Source organism: Neoarius graeffei, chromosome 12 (genome assembly GCF_027579695.1).
Source record: "Neoarius graeffei isolate fNeoGra1 chromosome 12, fNeoGra1.pri, whole genome shotgun sequence".
NCBI lineage: Eukaryota > Metazoa > Chordata > Actinopteri > Siluriformes > Ariidae > Neoarius > Neoarius graeffei.
Genome location: NC_083580.1, coordinates 36,042,091 through 36,060,523, shown reverse-complemented (window position 1 = coordinate 36,060,523; position 18,433 = coordinate 36,042,091). Strand labels below are relative to the sequence as shown.

At 38.7% G+C, this 18,433-nt stretch overlaps 1 protein-coding gene across 6 annotated transcripts in view; it reads right to left on the bottom strand.

The window, feature by feature from the left end:
* Positions 1-18,433, bottom strand: part of jakmip2 (janus kinase and microtubule interacting protein 2) — a 601,961-nt gene that overhangs the window by 295,457 nt on the left and 288,071 nt on the right. For all 6 annotated transcript variants that reach the window (XM_060935818.1, XM_060935823.1, XM_060935821.1 and 3 more), the window contains exons 4-6: positions 13,852-14,061; positions 2,110-2,208; positions 1,720-1,866 (exon numbers count right to left, since the gene is read on the bottom strand). In XM_060935818.1, coding sequence (XP_060791801.1) covers positions 1,720-1,866; positions 2,110-2,208; positions 13,852-14,061 — 456 coding nt within the window. The remainder of the gene's footprint in view (positions 1-1,719; positions 1,867-2,109; positions 2,209-13,851; positions 14,062-18,433) is intronic.

Sequence of the window (18,433 nt, the reverse complement as noted above, 5' to 3'; positions counted from 1 at the left end):
TTGGTTCAAATCTACCAATCTGCCATGGTGCAACTTGGAGGCACAGTCATGTGTTTCATCCTCCTTACCTGCTTTACTTACCTCTTCTATTCCATCTAACCCCTCTGGCTTTACAAATAATCAAGTGGTTCTCTCCACACTTAAAATTTGGTATCAATTTAGGAAGCACTTCAAATTTAAGTCAGCGTCTACATTAGCTCCTTTACTGAAGAATAATTTATTTCAACCTCCGTTTACAGATTCAACCTTTCTTGCATGGCATAATAAAGGCCTGAAATGTTTTAAAGACCTTTACAAGGATGGTATTTTTCGCAGCTTTATAGATCTCTCAAAAGAATTTCATCTCCCACCTTCTCATCTCTTTCGATACTTTCAAATTAGACACTGCGCTAAAGCTTTGTTTCCAGTTTTTCCTTCCTTACCGCCTACTCTACACTGGGAGGTGTTTTTAAACCGCGATCCACTTCAAAAATCATTTATTTCTAAAGTTTATAACGAACTTCTTTCTTTTGATTGCTCACCAGTTACTAAAGTTAAGACTGCCTGGGAAGATGAACTGGATCTAAACTTGGAGGATGACTGGTGGGACACTGCTCTTAAGAAAATTCACACAAGCTCATCCTGTGCTCGTCTCACACTTATACAGTTTAAAGTACTGTTTAGAGTCCATTTTTCCAAAGCTCGATTGTCTCAAATCTATCCCAGTATTGCTGACAAATGCGACAAATGTCATGCCTCATCCTGCAATTTAACCCATATGTTCTACTCTTGTCCGCTACTCTCTTGCTTCTGGTTGAATTATTTTGATACCATGTCTAAAATACTATCAGTGACCATAAAAGTCTCCCCCCATGTTGCTATATTCGGGCTCCCAGAGGACCATAACCGGTTTACCTCTCATCAATTGGATATTTTAGCTTTTACTTCCTTACTGGCAAGACGCCACCTTCTACTCCACTGGAAGTCGACTAAAGCTCCCTCGAGTCGTCAGTGGCTCAGTGACGTCATGTCTTTTCTAAAGTTGGAAAAGATCAGATATTCAGTGAACGGTAACTCTGCTAAATTTTATAACAAGTGGCTTCCCTTTCTTACATTCTTCCACTCTCTCCAGTCTCTGCCCCCTAACTGACGGACCCTCTCGTTCCCTTTTTTTTTTTTTTTTTTTCCCCTTTTGGTTTTATTTGTACTGTGTAGCTTTAATATTTTAATTATTTCATAATAGAATCTCGTTATCAATTTTTATTTTTTTTTTTTGAATTGTGTAATGTTCTTGTTTGTATGAAAAAAAAAATCCTAATAAAAATATTAAAAAAAAAAAAAAAAAAAAAGATTTCTTCAGGCTGATGTCTCCTTATATGATGTCCATGAAAGTACTCTATACAGAATTGAAGTAATTTCAGACAGTATTTTGTTAGGTATTGTTTGGTTTTCAACAACAGGGTATGTCCTATTTATAGGCACTGAATAATTAGAATGTGGGAAAAGGAAATAAGCGAGTAGATAAATAAAGAGTGGGAAGGGTTTGTTCTGTTTGTCAACACACAACAATCACATTGGATCAGACTAATTAAAATGGTCTTTATCAGTCTTCCATGAAACAACTTGGACAGCTCAGACTTTGAAATTTTGTACTTTCACACGTCCCGAATATGGAATGGGAAACAAGTTCATCTGTGTATGCAGATCTATACAGCCTTGTGAGTGTATTAAGGCACCTACCATCTCCAGATACTCTTTGCTCAAGCTCTTAAGCTTTTCTTCCATACGCAAGAGAGACTGAGTCAGCTCATCATTCTTCTTACTCAATAGCTTGTTCTTATCCAGCAGCGGCTTACATTGTTTCTCTGTTTCCCGCACTCGCTTTAGCTGAGAGAGAGGGAGCAAAAAACAAAGTACACTAAAGCAGCAAATTTGAAAGATGGAAAATGAAATGGAATAACACAAAGGAAATAATAAATCCCAACTCACCTTTAAACTTTTTTTTAAAAAGTTCTCTTTAATCTTATTTATTGTCTTCATATTTTAGCATGAAATTCAAATTAATTACCCTTTTTTGATTAATGCCTTTCTTCCTTGTTCACAAATTTTTTTTCTAGGAATTTGACATACTAGCTCATTTCTTTCATCCACTAGAAGTGCGTTACGGTCCTCCAGTTTTCGGATTGTGGAGTTCAATTCAGCAACACGTCTTTGATTCCTCCTCATTTCCTATGCATATGAGACAGCAAACATACAGTAATATATTTACATTTAAAAACTCAACAAAAATTGACAACAAAAGTTGTTTTTAAAAGTGCTATATAATAAATAAATTTGAATGACTTTGCATGTAATGTGTTTGCTAAAATGAGGTTTGCCTTATTTACTGACTATTCTTAGATGCTTGTTTTGTGCAAGGTCTGCTTTAGTACTAATCTGTATTCCACTGCCACTGTCTGGAATTTGGTTACAACAACAATATGTCATGCTCGTGTCTTTAGGCACACAAATAATGGAAGGTCATAATAAGGTCATAAGACTTACAGTCGTGCTTGAAAGTTTGTGAACCCTTTAGAATTTTCTATATTTCTGCATAAATATGACCTAAAACATCATCAGATTTTCACACAAGTCCTAAAAGTAGATAAAGAGAACCCAGTTAAACAAATGAGGCAAAAATATTATACTTGGTCATTTATTTACTGAGGAAAATGATCCAATATTTCCTATCTGTGAGTGGCAAAAGTATGTGAACCTCTAGGATTAGTAGTTAATTTGAAGGTGAAATTAGAGTCAGGTGTTTTCAATCAATGGGATGACAATCAGGTGAGAGTGGGCACCCTGTTTTATTTAAAGAACAGGGATCTATCAAAGTCTGATCTTCACCCAACACATGTTTGTGGAAGTGTATCATGGCACGAACAAAGGAGATTTCTGAGGACCTCAGAAAAAGCGTTGTTGATGCTCATCAGGCTGGAAAAGGTTACAAAACCATCTTTAAAGAGTTTGGACTCCACCAATCCACAGTCAGACAGATTGTGTACAAATGGAGGAAATTCAAGACCATTGTTACCCTCCCCAGGAGTAGTCGACCAACAAAGATCACTCCAAGAGCAAGGCGTGTAATAGTCGGCGAGGTCACAAAGGACCTCAGGGTAACTTCTAAGCAACTGAAGGCCTCTCTCACATTGGCTAATGTTAATGTTCATGAGTCCACCATCAGGAGAACACTGAACAACAATGGTGTGCATGGCAGGGTTGCAAGGATAAAGCCACTGCTTTCTAAAAAGAACATTGCTGCTCGTCTGCAATTTGCTAAAGATCACGTGGACAAGCCAGAAGGCTATTGGAAAAATGTTTTGTGGACGGACGAGACCAAAATAGAACTTTTTGGTTTAAATGAGAAGCGTTATGTTTGGAGAAAGGAAAACACTGCATTCCAGCATAAGAACCTTATCCTATCTGTGAAACATGGTGGTGGTAGTATCATGCTTTGGGCCTTTTTTGCTGCATCTGGGCCAGGACGGCTTGCCATCATTGATGGAACAATGAATTCTGAATTACACCTGCAAATTCTAAAGGAAAATGTCAGGACATCTGTCCATGAACTGAATCTCAAGAGAAGGTGGGTCATGCAGCAAGACAATAACCCTAAGCACACAAGTTGTTCTACCAAAAAATGGTTAAAGAAGAATAAAGTTAATGTTTTGGAATGGCCAAGTCAAAGTTCTGACCTTAATCCAATTGAAATGTTGTGGAAGGACCTGAAGCGAGCAGTTCATGTGAGGAAACCCACCAACATCCCAGAGTTGAAGCTGTTCTGTACAGTGGAATGGGCTAAAATTCCTCCAAGCTGGTGTGCAGGACTGATCAACAGTTAGCGGAAACATTTAGTTGCAGTTATTGCTGCACAAGGGGGTCACACCAGATACTGAAAGCAAAGGTTCACATACTTTTGCCTCTCACAGATATGTAATATTGGATCATTTTCCTGAATAAATAAATGACCAAGTATAATATTTTTGTCTCATTTGTTTAACTGGGTTCTCTTTATCTACTTTTAGGACTTGTGTGAAAATCTGATGATGTTTTAGGTCATATTTATGCAGAAATATAGAAAATTCTAAAGGGTTCACAAACTTTCAAGCACCACTGTAAGTTATGAAATAAATATGCATGTAAACAAATACATATAATGGTAATTTCAAACAATTTCTGCAATATTTCAATGCTTCAGCGGTGCATTTGGGCAACATCAGCGGCAGCTTTCATGGTTGCCACGGTGATTGTGATTGTGTTTGTGCGCTCAATGTGTTCCGTTAAAAGTCTGTGCTATTAATTGTTTTTCTACTTTGATGATCAATATGTGGTCAAATACAATTTATAAAGATGTTCTTATGCTAGCTTTCTACTTTTTTGCCTCAACTTATCACCTTCGGGCAGCACTTTGGATGCCCTTTCTGCATGGATTTCTCTCGCTAACATGGCAGCCATCTTGGATTCATTAGTTCACCTAATGCAACTTGGGTGAAATATTCAAGCTCTTATTTGAAATCAGTTGGGAAAACCAACCCAAACAACGTTTATCCAAACATCTATGGATGAAACTGAGAGATTTTGCTATTAGGAGGCCTTGCTGGTTTAAACATGATGGTTACTCTTGTCAAATCAGTGTAATCCAGCTAGCTACTCAGCCTCTTCTTCCAACTGGAACTTCTATCAAGAGTCAACCCTTAAATGTAATTACTGTGATGAGCAATGTTCATGCCATTCTACCTAAAAGTGATGAGCTTTGTGCGATAATGAGTAATATTAACCCTCCTTTTGTGTGTTTGACTGAAACATGGCTCTGCTCTGATGTGCCTGACTTAGCTATTGAACTCAATCATGAATATATCAGCTTTTGCAAGGACAGAACTTCTTCCCATGGCGGTGGAGTATGTGTTTATATTAAATCCTCATTCCCATGCCAACTATTGGACATGATGTGCCCCAGGTTGAATTGATTTGGGTACATGTTTGCCCTCATAGTCTTCCTCGAGGAATATCTTGTATTCTCCTAGAAGTTATCTACCATCTGCCATCTAGTACTGTTCGACAGAACTGTATCCTGTATGAGCACATAAAATTGCCTGTTGAACATTTCATGGCTAAGTGTCCTAAAGCTTTAGTTATTGTTTCTGGAGACTTCAACTCCCCATCCACTGGACAACTGGAATCACATCTCTGTTTGTTGACTGGTTTAACTCAGCTTGATTAAGGTGCCTACCAGGGATGCCTCTGTGCTTGACTGATTTCTCACCAATAAACTTAAAATGTTTTGTGAACCTATACAACTATTTAACATTGGCATGTCAGATCATTTCACAATTTTGATAGAATCCTCTCCTAAGAATCCTTTGGCCAAGATTAAGACAAAAAAGATTCACATTCACTACACAAGGGACAGTGCCTACAGAGAATTTGGGAGATGGCTATTGACTGCTGACTGGTCTGTGATCTCACTCCTCCCTAAAGTTTACGCTAAAGTTGCTATTCTATTAAATAATCTCAACTGGGCTGCCAATACCTTTCTCCCTATACATTCTGTTAATGCAAGTTCTGCAGACAAACCATGGATATCATCTCGCTTAAAAATGTTGATCCACAAAAGACAAAGGGCCCTGGTGAAGTTCGGTAAAGACTTAAAGGAACAGTCCACCGTACTTCCATAATGAAATATGTTCTTCTCTGAATTGAGACGAGCTGATCCGTACCTCTCCGAGCTTTGTGTGACCTCCCAGTCAGTCAGACGCGCTGTTACTCCTGTTAGCAATGTAGCTAGGCTCAGCATGGCCAATGATATTTTTTGGGGCTGTAGTTAGATGCGACCAAACTCTTCCACGTTTTTCCTGTTTACATAGGTTTATATGACCAGTGACATGAAACAAAGTTCAGTTACACAAATTGAAACGTGGTGATTTTCTATGCTATGGAAAGTCCGCACTATAATGACAGGCGTACTAACACCTTCTGTGCGCTTCGACAGCGCATTGATACCTTCACTCCTCTTCGGGCACGGCCAGGCGGGCGAATGCCCTGGTCCGTCTGCCCTGTCTAAAAAAATGGTACAACTCGAGCCCCATGGTAAAACTGGGACTTTGTCATTTTTTCCGCCTAAGGCCCATGGTAAAACTGGGACTTTGTCATTTTTCCGCATGAGGCCCATGGTAAAACCACACTTCCAGGAGGGGCTGCCGTCTGCTTCCCAAGCCGGCCGAGAGCGCTCCTCGTCGGGCACGGCCAGGCGGGCGAATGCCCTGGTCCGTCCGCCCTGTCTAAAAAAAATGGTACAACTCTGAGTGAAGGTATCAATGCGCTGTCGAAGCGCGCAGAAGGTGTTAGTATGCCTGTCATTATAGTGCGGACTTTCCATAGCATAGAAAATCGCCATGTTTCAATTTGTGTAACTGAACTTTGTTTCATGTCACTGGTCATATAAACCTATGTAAACAGGAAAAACGTGGAAGAGTTTGGTCACATCTAACTACAGCCCCAAAAAATACCATTGGCCATGCTGAGCCTAGCTACATTGCTAACAGGAGTGACAGTGCGTGTGACTGATTGGGAGGTTGCACAAAGCTCGGAGAGGTACGGATCAGTTCGTCTCAATTCAGAGAAGAACATATTTCATTATGGAAGTACGGTGGACTGTTCCTTTAACCTCATATAAATCTCTAAGAAACAAAATACAAAGAGAGTGCAAAATTTGCAAGGAAAGATTATACAACAAAGTTTGAAGATCTGGGTAACTTGAACAGGTCATCCTGGTGGAAACTTATTAAAGATCTAGGTGGCTTATTGAACGGGTGTGACTGGTTTCAACAGTTATTGGAATTAGAATGTTCCTGACCTCTTGCCCTTGACCACTAACTTTAACAGCTTCTTGGTTAATTTAACTTCACACTTTCAACCTCTTCAGCCTCCTCTTCCCTTATATGGCCCTGTGTAGGAGGATTTATTTGTGTCTGATTATAAAGTTTTCACTCTTCTAAAACACTTAAAGCCCAAGAGAGCCTCCAAAAACATTGAAAATGACCTGTGACCAATTTCTCTGACCTCCCCACTGGCCAAAGTTCTGGAAGATATCACACTTCACTCCATGTTGAAGTCTGTATCTCAAAGTTGACAATCAGCAATTCTCCCTTACTGGTAGATCAACTACACAGGCATTAACCTTTTTTCTACATGTCATCCTAGAGACAGCAGATAGAGGACAATGTTACGCTAGAATTGTTTTCTCTGATTTTTCCAAGGGTTTTGACCTTGTGAATCATAATATCTTACATAATGATTTAGATAAGTTGAGTATTAACCCCTTTCTTATTGGGTGGGTATCCTCCTTTCTATACAATAGAACCTAGAGGGTTAAGATTGATAATATACATTCCCATTCTGTATCTCCTAATGGTGGAATACCACAGGGTACTAAGCTTGTTCCACTGTTGTTCTGTATTTTTGTAAATGAGTTATGCTCCAATACTCCCAATAGGATTAAGTATGTTGATGACATGTCAATTTTTGAATTTAATCCAGGGGCGATTTCTCAGAGACAACAAGGGAAGGCGAGCTTCCCCTAAAATTCTCTCCCCAAACTGCGGCATCTATGACGTTGAATTCTCATTAAAACAATAACTTGCATAACATAATATATGCCCAAGATTGTATTTACGTTCATAACTATCCTGTAACTTATTTGAGTGATGTCTGACGAACTTGCAGTTTGCTACGAGAATCACCTTTGCTGCCAGGCTGTAACCAGCGTTGCCAGATACTGCTGACGTTTTCCAGCCAAAATATGTTCAAAACCGGCAAAAATGCACTTAAAACAGCCCAATCTGGCAACACACTGTAACCTTTCTTATTTCAATGGGCTCTATGGCTGGCAGCCGGGTTTCCGTTGCAGTCTATGAGAGGGCTCTGAACAGCCAATTTCGGCTAGTTGTTATTGGTTAAAATCGACAAAATCGTCACTTCCAGGGAAGCCGGGCTTCTCTGGGACTAAACGAGACAGTGGGAGGGGCAAGAAGCCGGGCTGATGAAGGAGGTAGTGAGGAGGGCGGGCTCCGTACTTCGGCGTCGGCAAGGAACACGGAAGTATGATCAGTCCCTAGCGGATGTCGAGAAAGTGTAGTCGTGTGCCAAAGTGCTGTTCGAATTTCTTTTCATATAAACGTTTCTTCTCATTGATGTCTCTGTACATTACTCTGTAAATAAATGTAAATATTACTTGTTGTGCTCCGTTAACTTTCATCCATTCTATCAGTTTGATCATTCGCGAATTCACTCGTTTATTTCATTTGTAGTTCAATCTGGGTGTAGGCTAGCTTGAGCCTTATTGGGATCTGCAGTGCTAGCTGCTAACAGAAATTGGTGAAGTCTCTGGAAAGCACAACCAGCTGGTATGACAGGGTCACAGACCATTTTCTGGAAAAGGAGCGGAGGGCAGAATTTGTGTATAAATAGTGTGCATCATATAATGTTCATGAATCTGAAGTGTGTATTTTGTTCAGTAATGTTAAGAGAATGGTGCACTGCAAAAAGTAAAATCTAACCAAGATTAAATATCTTAAATCAAGACAAAATATGCTTGTTATTTGTCTGCCAAGATAATTCTCCTTTCCAGGCAGGTTTTGTGTAAGAGTATTTCACTTACTTTAAGCATTTTTTCCCTCAATTATCTTAATAAGGTATTATAACTTGTTATTGAGGTTTTATTACTGGTTATGAGTAAGTTCTGTCTTAAAATGAGAATTACCATAATTTCATCGGTGTTATATTAACCATGACAAGTTTGTCAAAGTCAGAATTTCTTATTTCAAGCATCTTATCCTTTCTTTTAATCTCCTAACACAAAACAGATAACTAAATTAAATGAATTGTTGTATTGTCAATCTGGCAACAAAAATAGGCTACAAAATGGATTGGTTTGTTGTTTTGATTTTGACTTATTTGGCGGTCTCAGTTGGTATAAACACTTACTTAAACAGAGCACACCAATATGCCCAGATGAAATAGTCAAACTCTTGGTTGGGGGACAAAGTATCTAGCATGTTAAAATGAGTAGTACAACTTTACTTGTTTTTAGTATAAATACACTAGTTTTAAGACATCTGTGGGGTTTCTAAAGCTAGATATATTTACTTGTTTTTTAAAAATCTTGCCAAGTCAAATTTTCTTGTTCTGTTGGCAGATAATTTTGCTTATTTTAAGTAAAATACTCCTAATTTTATTACTTTTTTTCTTGTTTTTGTAAGCCAGGTTTTTGCAGTGTGGGCTCTGTGTTATAGGTTATACCTGGGTATAATATTCAAGGTTCTGTGTGTTGCATAGCCTACCTGGTTATGAATTTCCAGACTGTGTTGCAGAAGATGTTCAAGGATGTGTTGCACAGCTGGGTGTTGTGTTAAAGACTCTGTGTTGCATATCAGGGTATGATGTTCAAGGCTCTTCGTTGAATAGCCAGTGATTTTTGGATGTTTGATATTTTTGATTAAGGATATGAGGCACTAGCCTGGCAAGCCAGACTATAACATGAAATGTACAAGCAAAAATACTTTCTGCCACTAGGTAGGGTTGTCTAGTTCACTATGCTAATGGGGCACACCTTTCTATGCTTTGATATCCGGCCTACAGGTTTTACGATGAATACGTAAAATGGGCTTCCCCTGTTTTAAAAACCAGCAGCCACCACTGATTTAATCCAAGGTGTTCCCCTCATATTTACAGTTCACAGTGAATGATATGGATAGATATGCTACGTAGCAAAAGGGATATGAAGTTAAATCAAAACAAAAAAAATACAAAGGCATGCTGATTAATGTTTTTACACTATAAGCCTTATGAACCAGGCACTTTAATGATAGGCCCTGTGCCTTTGGAATAAGTTCACAGCTATAAGTTATAAGGCATGTATATTTTGAATGATGTCTCATGGAATGTTTATTGTAATTATATTGTTAAGAAAGCTAACAAAAATTATTCACTATTAGATTGCTTAAGAGTAGTGGCCTCCCTCCCTTAGATCTGGTTAAAGGAACAGTCCACCGTACTTCCATAATGAAATATGCTCTTATCTGAATTGAGACGAGCTGCTTCGTACCTCTCCGAGCTTTGCGCGACCTCCCAGTCAGTCAGACGCACTCAGACACGCTGTCACTCCTGTTAGCAATGTAGCTAGGCTCAGCATGGCCAATGGTATTTTTGGGGGCTGTAGTTAGATGCGATCAAACTCTTCCACATTTTTCCTGTTTACATAGGTTTATATGACCAGTGATATGAAAAAAGTTCAGTTACACAAATTGAAACGTAGCGATTTTCTATGCTATGGAAAGTCCGCACTATAATGACAGGCGTACTAACACCTTCTGAGCGCTTCGGCAGCGCATTGATACGGAGCTCAGATATCAATGCGCTGCCGAAGCGTGCAGAAGGTGTTAGTATGCCTGTCATTATAGTGCGGACTTTCCATAGCATAGAAAATCACTACGTTTCAATTTGTTTAGCTGAACTTTTTTCATATCACTGGTCATATAAACCTATGTAAACAGGAAAAACGTGGAAGAGTTTGGTCGCATCTAACTACAGCCCCAAAAAATACCACTGGCCATGCTGAGCCTAGCTACATTGCTAACAGGAGTGACAGCACGTCTGACTGCGTCTGACTGACTGGGAGGTCGCGCAAAGCTCGGAGAGGTACGGAGCAGCTCGTCTCAATTCAGATAAGAGCATATTTCATTATGGAAGTACGGTGGACTGTTCCTTTAAGGTTTATTGTTTAATCATTAGTACCATTCTTGAATATACTTCTCCAGTTTGGGCTACCTTACGTGATTATCTTTATGACCTTATTGAATCAGATCAAAAGAAAATATTATATATTATTTACCCAGGTCCAAGCTATAAAGAAGCTTTACAGCTTTCTAAATTACCTCCTCTCAGTGATAGACATGAGGAATTATGTATTAAGTTTCTGAAGAAGTGCAGTGACTTATTTCCCCTTCTGAATTGCATCAACTTTTGGGTAGTTGAAGTGGTGGCTAGAACCAAGCGCTTTAATAATTTCATTACCATCCACCACCAAAAGTGCTGACTGGATAGGTCATAAGTTGATACAAAGATATAATGTAGATTAATATCACCTGACTTGAATTTCTCTATTTATTGTATATATAAAATTGAATTATTTATTGTTTATTGATTCACATTATTGTACGTAAGATTGTTTCTGACATTCCCTGTAATTCAATCTTTTACTGCTAAAAGGAATAAATAAACTAAGATGATATTGATATTAGGGCTGGGTATCACCAGATACCTCACGATACGATACTATGGCGATATTTTGCCCACGATAATGATAATATCACGGTACAGCGATTCTGCGATAATCGATATATTGCAAGAAATTTCAACCACATCACAATATCTGTGTCACTGAAGAAAATCAGAATTTATTGACCACTGTAAAATTACATTTCACATACATAACTACACACTCTTGCCAGACATATATTTGTCTCTATTCTACTGCTGGCAAAACCAAGAGTTGCTTCACTACAACATACAGAAAATTCCCATTTCTGTGCTAGTATTATCAACTTTTCTGTAAGCATGGACACATCAGTGCACTGCAAAAAATGATTTCTTGTTGAGAGAAAATATCTTTAATATGGGTGAATTTATCTATTATTTCTTGTTGGAAGTTTACTAGAACTCAAATGTAAGATTATTTAGCTTACTTTGAGACACTTTTACTAATTTCAAGCCTTAAATTTTCTTATTCTATTGGCAGATAATTTTGCTCATTTTAAGCATTCAATTCTAGAAAGAAGCAAAATTATCTGCCAATAGAATAAGAAAATTTAAGGCTTGAAATTAGTAAAAGTGTCTCAAAGTAAGCTAAATAATCTTATATTTGAGTTCTAGTAAACTTCTAATAAGAAATAATAGATAAATTCACCCATATTAAAGATATTTTCTCTCAACAAGAAATCATTTTTTGCAGTGTGCTGCTTAACAAGCAGAATCAAATTGTTTTATGAAAACTTAAAACTTGCACTGCAGACTGCACATTTCAGTGCTAACACTAATATCAATTTGTTCTTTGTAAACTTGAGAACACATACCTGAGAACATTTAAGTGCTTATTTTGCAGGAACAACACACTGTCTGAAACGCATTGAAAAGTGCAGTGGGGATCTTAATTGGAGCATCTTAATTTAATTGGAGCGAAACAGGTTTTGCAAAGTGCATTCTCTTTGTCCGGCTCACTGTTTTTTTTTTTCTCCTTTCCTTTGGAATCCAAAGTGCCTCCAAACATCTGCCTTAAAGTTCGGCGGCGTCTCTAGGTTTATGTTAACAGCCATGCTTGCCTGTTTTTTTTCCTCACTGCAACCGCCGGGGAAAAAAGAGAAGACGAAGAGTGCCTTGCAGTGAGGTAGCGGCACAGCGACACCTCGCGGAGCGGAGGTGCGGAAGTCGTACTGGATTTACAACCCGTCTGAAACATGATTTTATTATTTGAAAAAATATCGATATTCAAATTTTGAGTATCGATATTGAATCGGAAGACAAAGTATCGCGATATATCGCCGTATCGATATTTTTGCACACCCCTAATTGATATTTCATTTTTATAATTAATTTTGATATATCTTATATTTATTCATCAATATATACATTGAATCATGTCAGCACAATTTTTTAAATGTCTGCTGTTGTTATGGTGTATCGTGGGGTAATTTTTATTGTATTGCCATGTTTTGGCATGTTGGGGTTGGGTGGCAACTGGGATACTGTATACAGTAAGTCCTGTTCCTTTCCCCTGCCACATTTCATTTGTTCATAATTAGTAGTCACATTCTTGAGTCTTTCATCATTACAATTAGGGATGCCATTTGGAAATGATTGAGAGTATAATTCATTAAAATCGACAATCAAAGATATACAAATATGCTTATGAGTCTTAACAACTCTCCAGGTTAAGAACATGATAGTCTCTATATTTGAAAAAGCAGCACTATCCTAAATGTTACTAAATTAAGTGATGAGGAATTAGTCATAAATGAACCTGTCTACCAACAGCTCATTTAAAACATGTCCAGTCTTTCATATTCTGTTTTATTTCAGTAAAAGGATGCTTACACAAGACAGAAAACTGTTTTCAGACCTTGAATGCATGTGCCTCTAATGCATCATCAGTGCGTAAATAGATTTTGATTTGACAAGCAAACAATCCCTGATTTGTGACAGGTACTGAATTACAAAAATCAACATCTATTTGTTATCTGTGTTCTACCAGGTAATTGTGCACTTTGTATTCTGGAATCTGACTCATTTCTAGGGTGTCTGGGACAATTCTCAGACTTTTACAGGTATCAGTGCTCCAGTGCTTTCAAAGCCTTCATTATGTTCCTTACCATGCAGGTTGAAAAACTGCTACATTAAGACAAACAGATAATAGGTCATGAGCATCATGGATAGATCTATTCATCACAATTAGTCTCTACATAATGTATCGGTCTCCATTTTCTATTTTTCAGCTTAGTTTTTAAAGGTGTGGTCTGAACTCCAAGTGAAAAATTGATGCAAATGCTCTACAGAAGAAAAGTCAGATTTTTTTCTGATTTGATTGGGGCATATAGAAAATCCAGTTACATACTTTTTCCATGTAACTGTCTCATGAAAACTGCCTTTGAGAACATAAAACCAACAAAATCTTTCTTGTTTAAGATATCAGATTAGTCAGTGCTATGTGTCAATCAATTATGATTTTCATTCTATGGGGATCCTATAGCTTGTAAAATTTATTAGAAGAGTGCATCTCCTTACCGGGCTCCCACAGTGCTCTGCTCCATCGCCAGCCCTTCCAGGGATCTCTCTTTTTGGACTTCCAAGGTTACATTCTGCTTCCTTCACAAGGAAAAGCTGCTCATCCAATGCATCCTTCTGAAGCTGCAACTTCTGCAGGAAACCTGTAGTGGTCTCCAGTTCTTTCTCCAAAGAGAAAATTGTCCTGTCTTTTGCTTTAATTTCATCTACCTGGAAGGTTGAACACAGCTCACACTGAGGTCTCTTGTTCATTGAAATAATTCTTGTATATTATATTTTAAGCCTCGGTCACAACTGGCCGTACGTGCTCCTACGGCCGGTCTACGTGCAAAAAACGCAAGAAACGCACGGAGGGCGCGCGTGTGACGTGCTGATTTTCAAGCCGTAGACTGGCCGCAGACCGGCCGCAGAAGTTCTTTGTCACGTCAAACGAACTCTACGGGCACTTACGTTTTTTTCAGGTTGCAAGACAAACTTACGGCTAATGTGCGTCTTTCTCCATGAACAAAAAAAATGCAGCGATTTGGGAAACTCCAAAAATTGCACGGCCAAAAAATCGTACGTCCGGTTGTGACCTAGGCTTTACACACACACACACACACACACACACACACACACACACACACACACACACACACACACACACACACAGAGTGAAAAATTAAGAGACCACTGCAAAATTATCAGTTTCTCTGGTTTTACTATTTGTGTGTTTGAGGAACATTTTTGTTTTATTCAATAAACTACTGACAACATAAAAATATTGTCACTTTAAGCATTTAATTGCAGAAAATGCCAACTGGTCAAAATAACAAAAAAGATTAAGTGTTTTCAGATCTTGAATAATACATAGAAGTCAAGATCATCTTCAATTTTAAACACCACAATACTAATGGTTGAACTTAAAATGAGTTCAGAAATCAACATTTGGTGGAATAACCCTGACATTTAATCACAGCTTTCATGCATCTCTCCACCAATCTTTCATATTGCTTTCGGGTGACTTTATGCCACTCCTGATGCAAAAATTCAATCAGCTCAGCTTTCTTTGATGGCTTGTGACCATCCAGCTTCCTCTTGATCACATTCCAGAGGTTTTCAGTGGGGTTCATGTCTGGAAATTTGGATTGGCCATGATGGGGTCTTGATCTTGTAGTCCTCCATCCACACTTTGATTGACCTGGCCATGTGGCATGGAGCATTGTCCTGCTGGAAAACCCAATCCTCAGAGTTTGGGAACACTGTCAGAGCAGAAGGAAGCAAGTATTTTTTCCCCCCCCAGGACAACCTTGTACATGGCTTGATTCATGACTTGATTCACAAATACAAATCTGCCTCATTTCAGCCTTGCTGAAGCATCCCCAGATCATCACTGATCCTGCACCAAATTCCACAATGGGTGTGAGACATGAACACCCATGGTTTGTACACTGCTCTAGGTCTCCGTCTAACCATTAGATGACGAGGTGATAGGAAGAGCTGAAAATTGGACTCAGAGATGATGACCTTACTCCAGTCCTCTGCCGTCCAATCTTTATGGTCTTTAGCAAACTTCAGCCTAGCTCTTCTTTGCTTGTCACTGATGAAGGGCTTTTTGCTAGCTTTGCATGACTTCAACCCTGCCTGGAAGAGCCGGTTTCGAATCATCCTTGCCATGTACTTAACCCCAGCTGCCATTTGCCGTTCTTTTTGTAGATCACTTGATGTCATCCTACAGTTCTTGAGTGACAATCAAAGGAGTTGACGGTCATCCTGGTCAATGGATAGTCATTTTCACCCTCTGCCGGTCTGTAATTTTGTTGTCCCCAACATCTGCTGCTTGATTTTGTTCTTATGAACTGCCTTCTTTGAAATTTTGAGGATGGAAACAAACTGACGCTCACTGTATCCTTCTGACAGTAAAGCCAGAATTGAACCCTTCTTTCTCTCACTCAAAACTTTTCTTTTTAACTCTTTTGGCATGATAAATACATATTTTTGTATTCTAATTAAGTTTAAGGTACTACTGGCACTGTTTTTGCCATCAAAACTGGTCTTATTGCAAGAGGATAGTGATGATCACAGCAGTGTTTTTTTTTTTATACTTTTCCTCATTAAATAAGATTTGGTTCAGGTGATCACGTAATCAGTACCTCATTAAGTAAAATGAGGTGTGTTTGTGTTGGAATTCCAGCATAGACACTGGAACGAAATGGCTGCCATACATAGAGATGCTGATTAAAGGGAAAAAAAAGAATTGGTCTCTTAATTTTTTATACACACACACACACACACACACACACACACACACACACACACACAAGGGTGGCATGGTGGCGCACAGTATACAAGTCCTTCCACTGTACAACAACATGCTGGTACATGGATTGTCTACTCTTGGCTATGTGTGTGATATTGATCCTGAATTCAGACACTACAGTGTGCTGATCATGATCAATTTTATAAATGCCATGTTTTAATCATTTCCTATATACAGAAACTACAAAAGAAAAAAAAAACCTGATCAAGAGGGCTTATGAAGGCAACAATTCAAGAAGAACCATCCCACCCTCACATTTTAAATACAAAAATATCACCATTCCCAGCGATTTAGAACTGACTCCCACAGAGGGGTCTACATTATCCCAAGGCAATTTATACCTACAAGGTCCATTCCCAGTTAATTTCATCCCCTTTTTACTGAAAGAAAAGCTTTTTTTTCTTCATTGGTCAAAACAGAAAGTTCAGCTTTCTTGAAGTCACTGAAAATCTTGTTGACTTCTCTCAATATAATCTTAGTAAATCATCCTGGAAAACCCCAGAAAGAGAATATCAAGTACTGGGGTTCTTTGTCAACACCTGCAAAAAAGAAATTGGGGAAAAAAAAGTTCAAGAAACTCACCAAAAGCCATAATCGAACAAATGAGAAATATGCAGCACTAAAAGACCTCAGCAAATGAAATGACATCATTACCAAGCCAGCTGATAAAGATGGAGCAGTTGTTATTTTGACCTTTTCATTAAAGAAGCAGAGAAACAACTTTCTGATTTCAGCTGGATAGACAATCAATCCCCAGTTACAGTAATCCATCCAGGCTTTCATTACTAGTACAATTTCACAAGAAACACCCAGTTTCTGGACTATATTTTCTAGTTCTGTACCGATATTTGTTTGACTGCACGTTTCCTGGAAATCCTTGAATCGGCTGTGGGCCAAGTGTTGAAAATGTTAATTTCATCCCTGGCTCCTGAAACCATTTTTTTAAGCCCAAATCTAAAATATTTCTCTTAAAACACAATAGGCCTCATTCGTCAATCTTTGAGTCAAGTTGTGTCAATGTTTGTGTAAATTTACAGTTTGTATAAACTAAAAATTTATGATGGGTTTATTAAAATTTTATAAATGCTGATTTTCTTTGTATTTGTCTCATTCTCATCTCATTATCTCTAGCCGCTTTATCCTGTTCTACAGGGTTGCAGGCAAGCTGGAGCCTATCCCAGCTGACTATGGGCGAAAGGTGGGGTACACCCTGGACAAGTCGCGAGGTCATCACAGGGCTGACACATAGACACAGACAACCATTCACACCTACGGTCAATTTAGAGTCACCAGTTAACCTAACCTGCATGTCTTTGGACTGTGGGGGAAACCGGAGCACCCGGAGGAAACCCACGCGGACATGGGGAGAACTTGCAAACTCCACACAGAAAGGCCCTCGCTGGCCACGGGGCTCGAACCTGGACCTTCTTGCTGTGAGGCAAAAGTGCTAACCACTACACCACCGTGCTGCCCTTTGTATTTGTATCTGTTGATAAATGGCAACTCACCGATAAATTATGGGATGCATGCATACCACAGGTGATTGCATTTGGTACTTGTATATGCCCACAAAACTCCATAAAGAGGTAAATTCACAGAGTGAAAAGAGCAAAATGGCTATTAAATGGCCAGAAAAGAAGAGTTTATATCTTAGGCAGAAGTGGAAGTACAGGGTGTTTCAAAAAATTTGATATCATTTGAGATATAAATATCCCAGAAACTACATAGTCTAGGCAAATGAAAGTGAACAGGCTTAATGGTGAGCAATATAAGATTTATTCCTCAAAATTTGAATGAGAAATTCAAAGGTATGTGGATTCCATGAACGATTTCACAAATTTTCAATATGCTGGCCCGTAGCCAGGGGGGATCGGAGGGTTCGTTCGATCCCCCCCGCAACACACACGCCCCTCAAGATTACTCAAGATTTATTCATTTGTTCATGTCCGATGAATATACATTGATTCTCATTTAAATTTACAATATCAAATCCAGACTAATCAAAAAAGAAAAGTAGACTAAGTGAGGATGAGTTAGAAAAACGGGTTCATTTCTCCTATGTTTATGTTTACACGTTTTGTTCAGACTGCTTTACACCCCAATCCAGTGGGTGGCGGTAATGCTCCCATTAGACCCCTTTCACTGACGTCACCCGAAACCGGAAGTAAACAAACCCTGCGCCATATTGGAAGATCAACAAACTCGTGATTGGGGGAAATAACGGCAGCGCGCGGTATGTGAACCCATGAGGCACTTGGATCATCATAAACCTACAATGGTAAA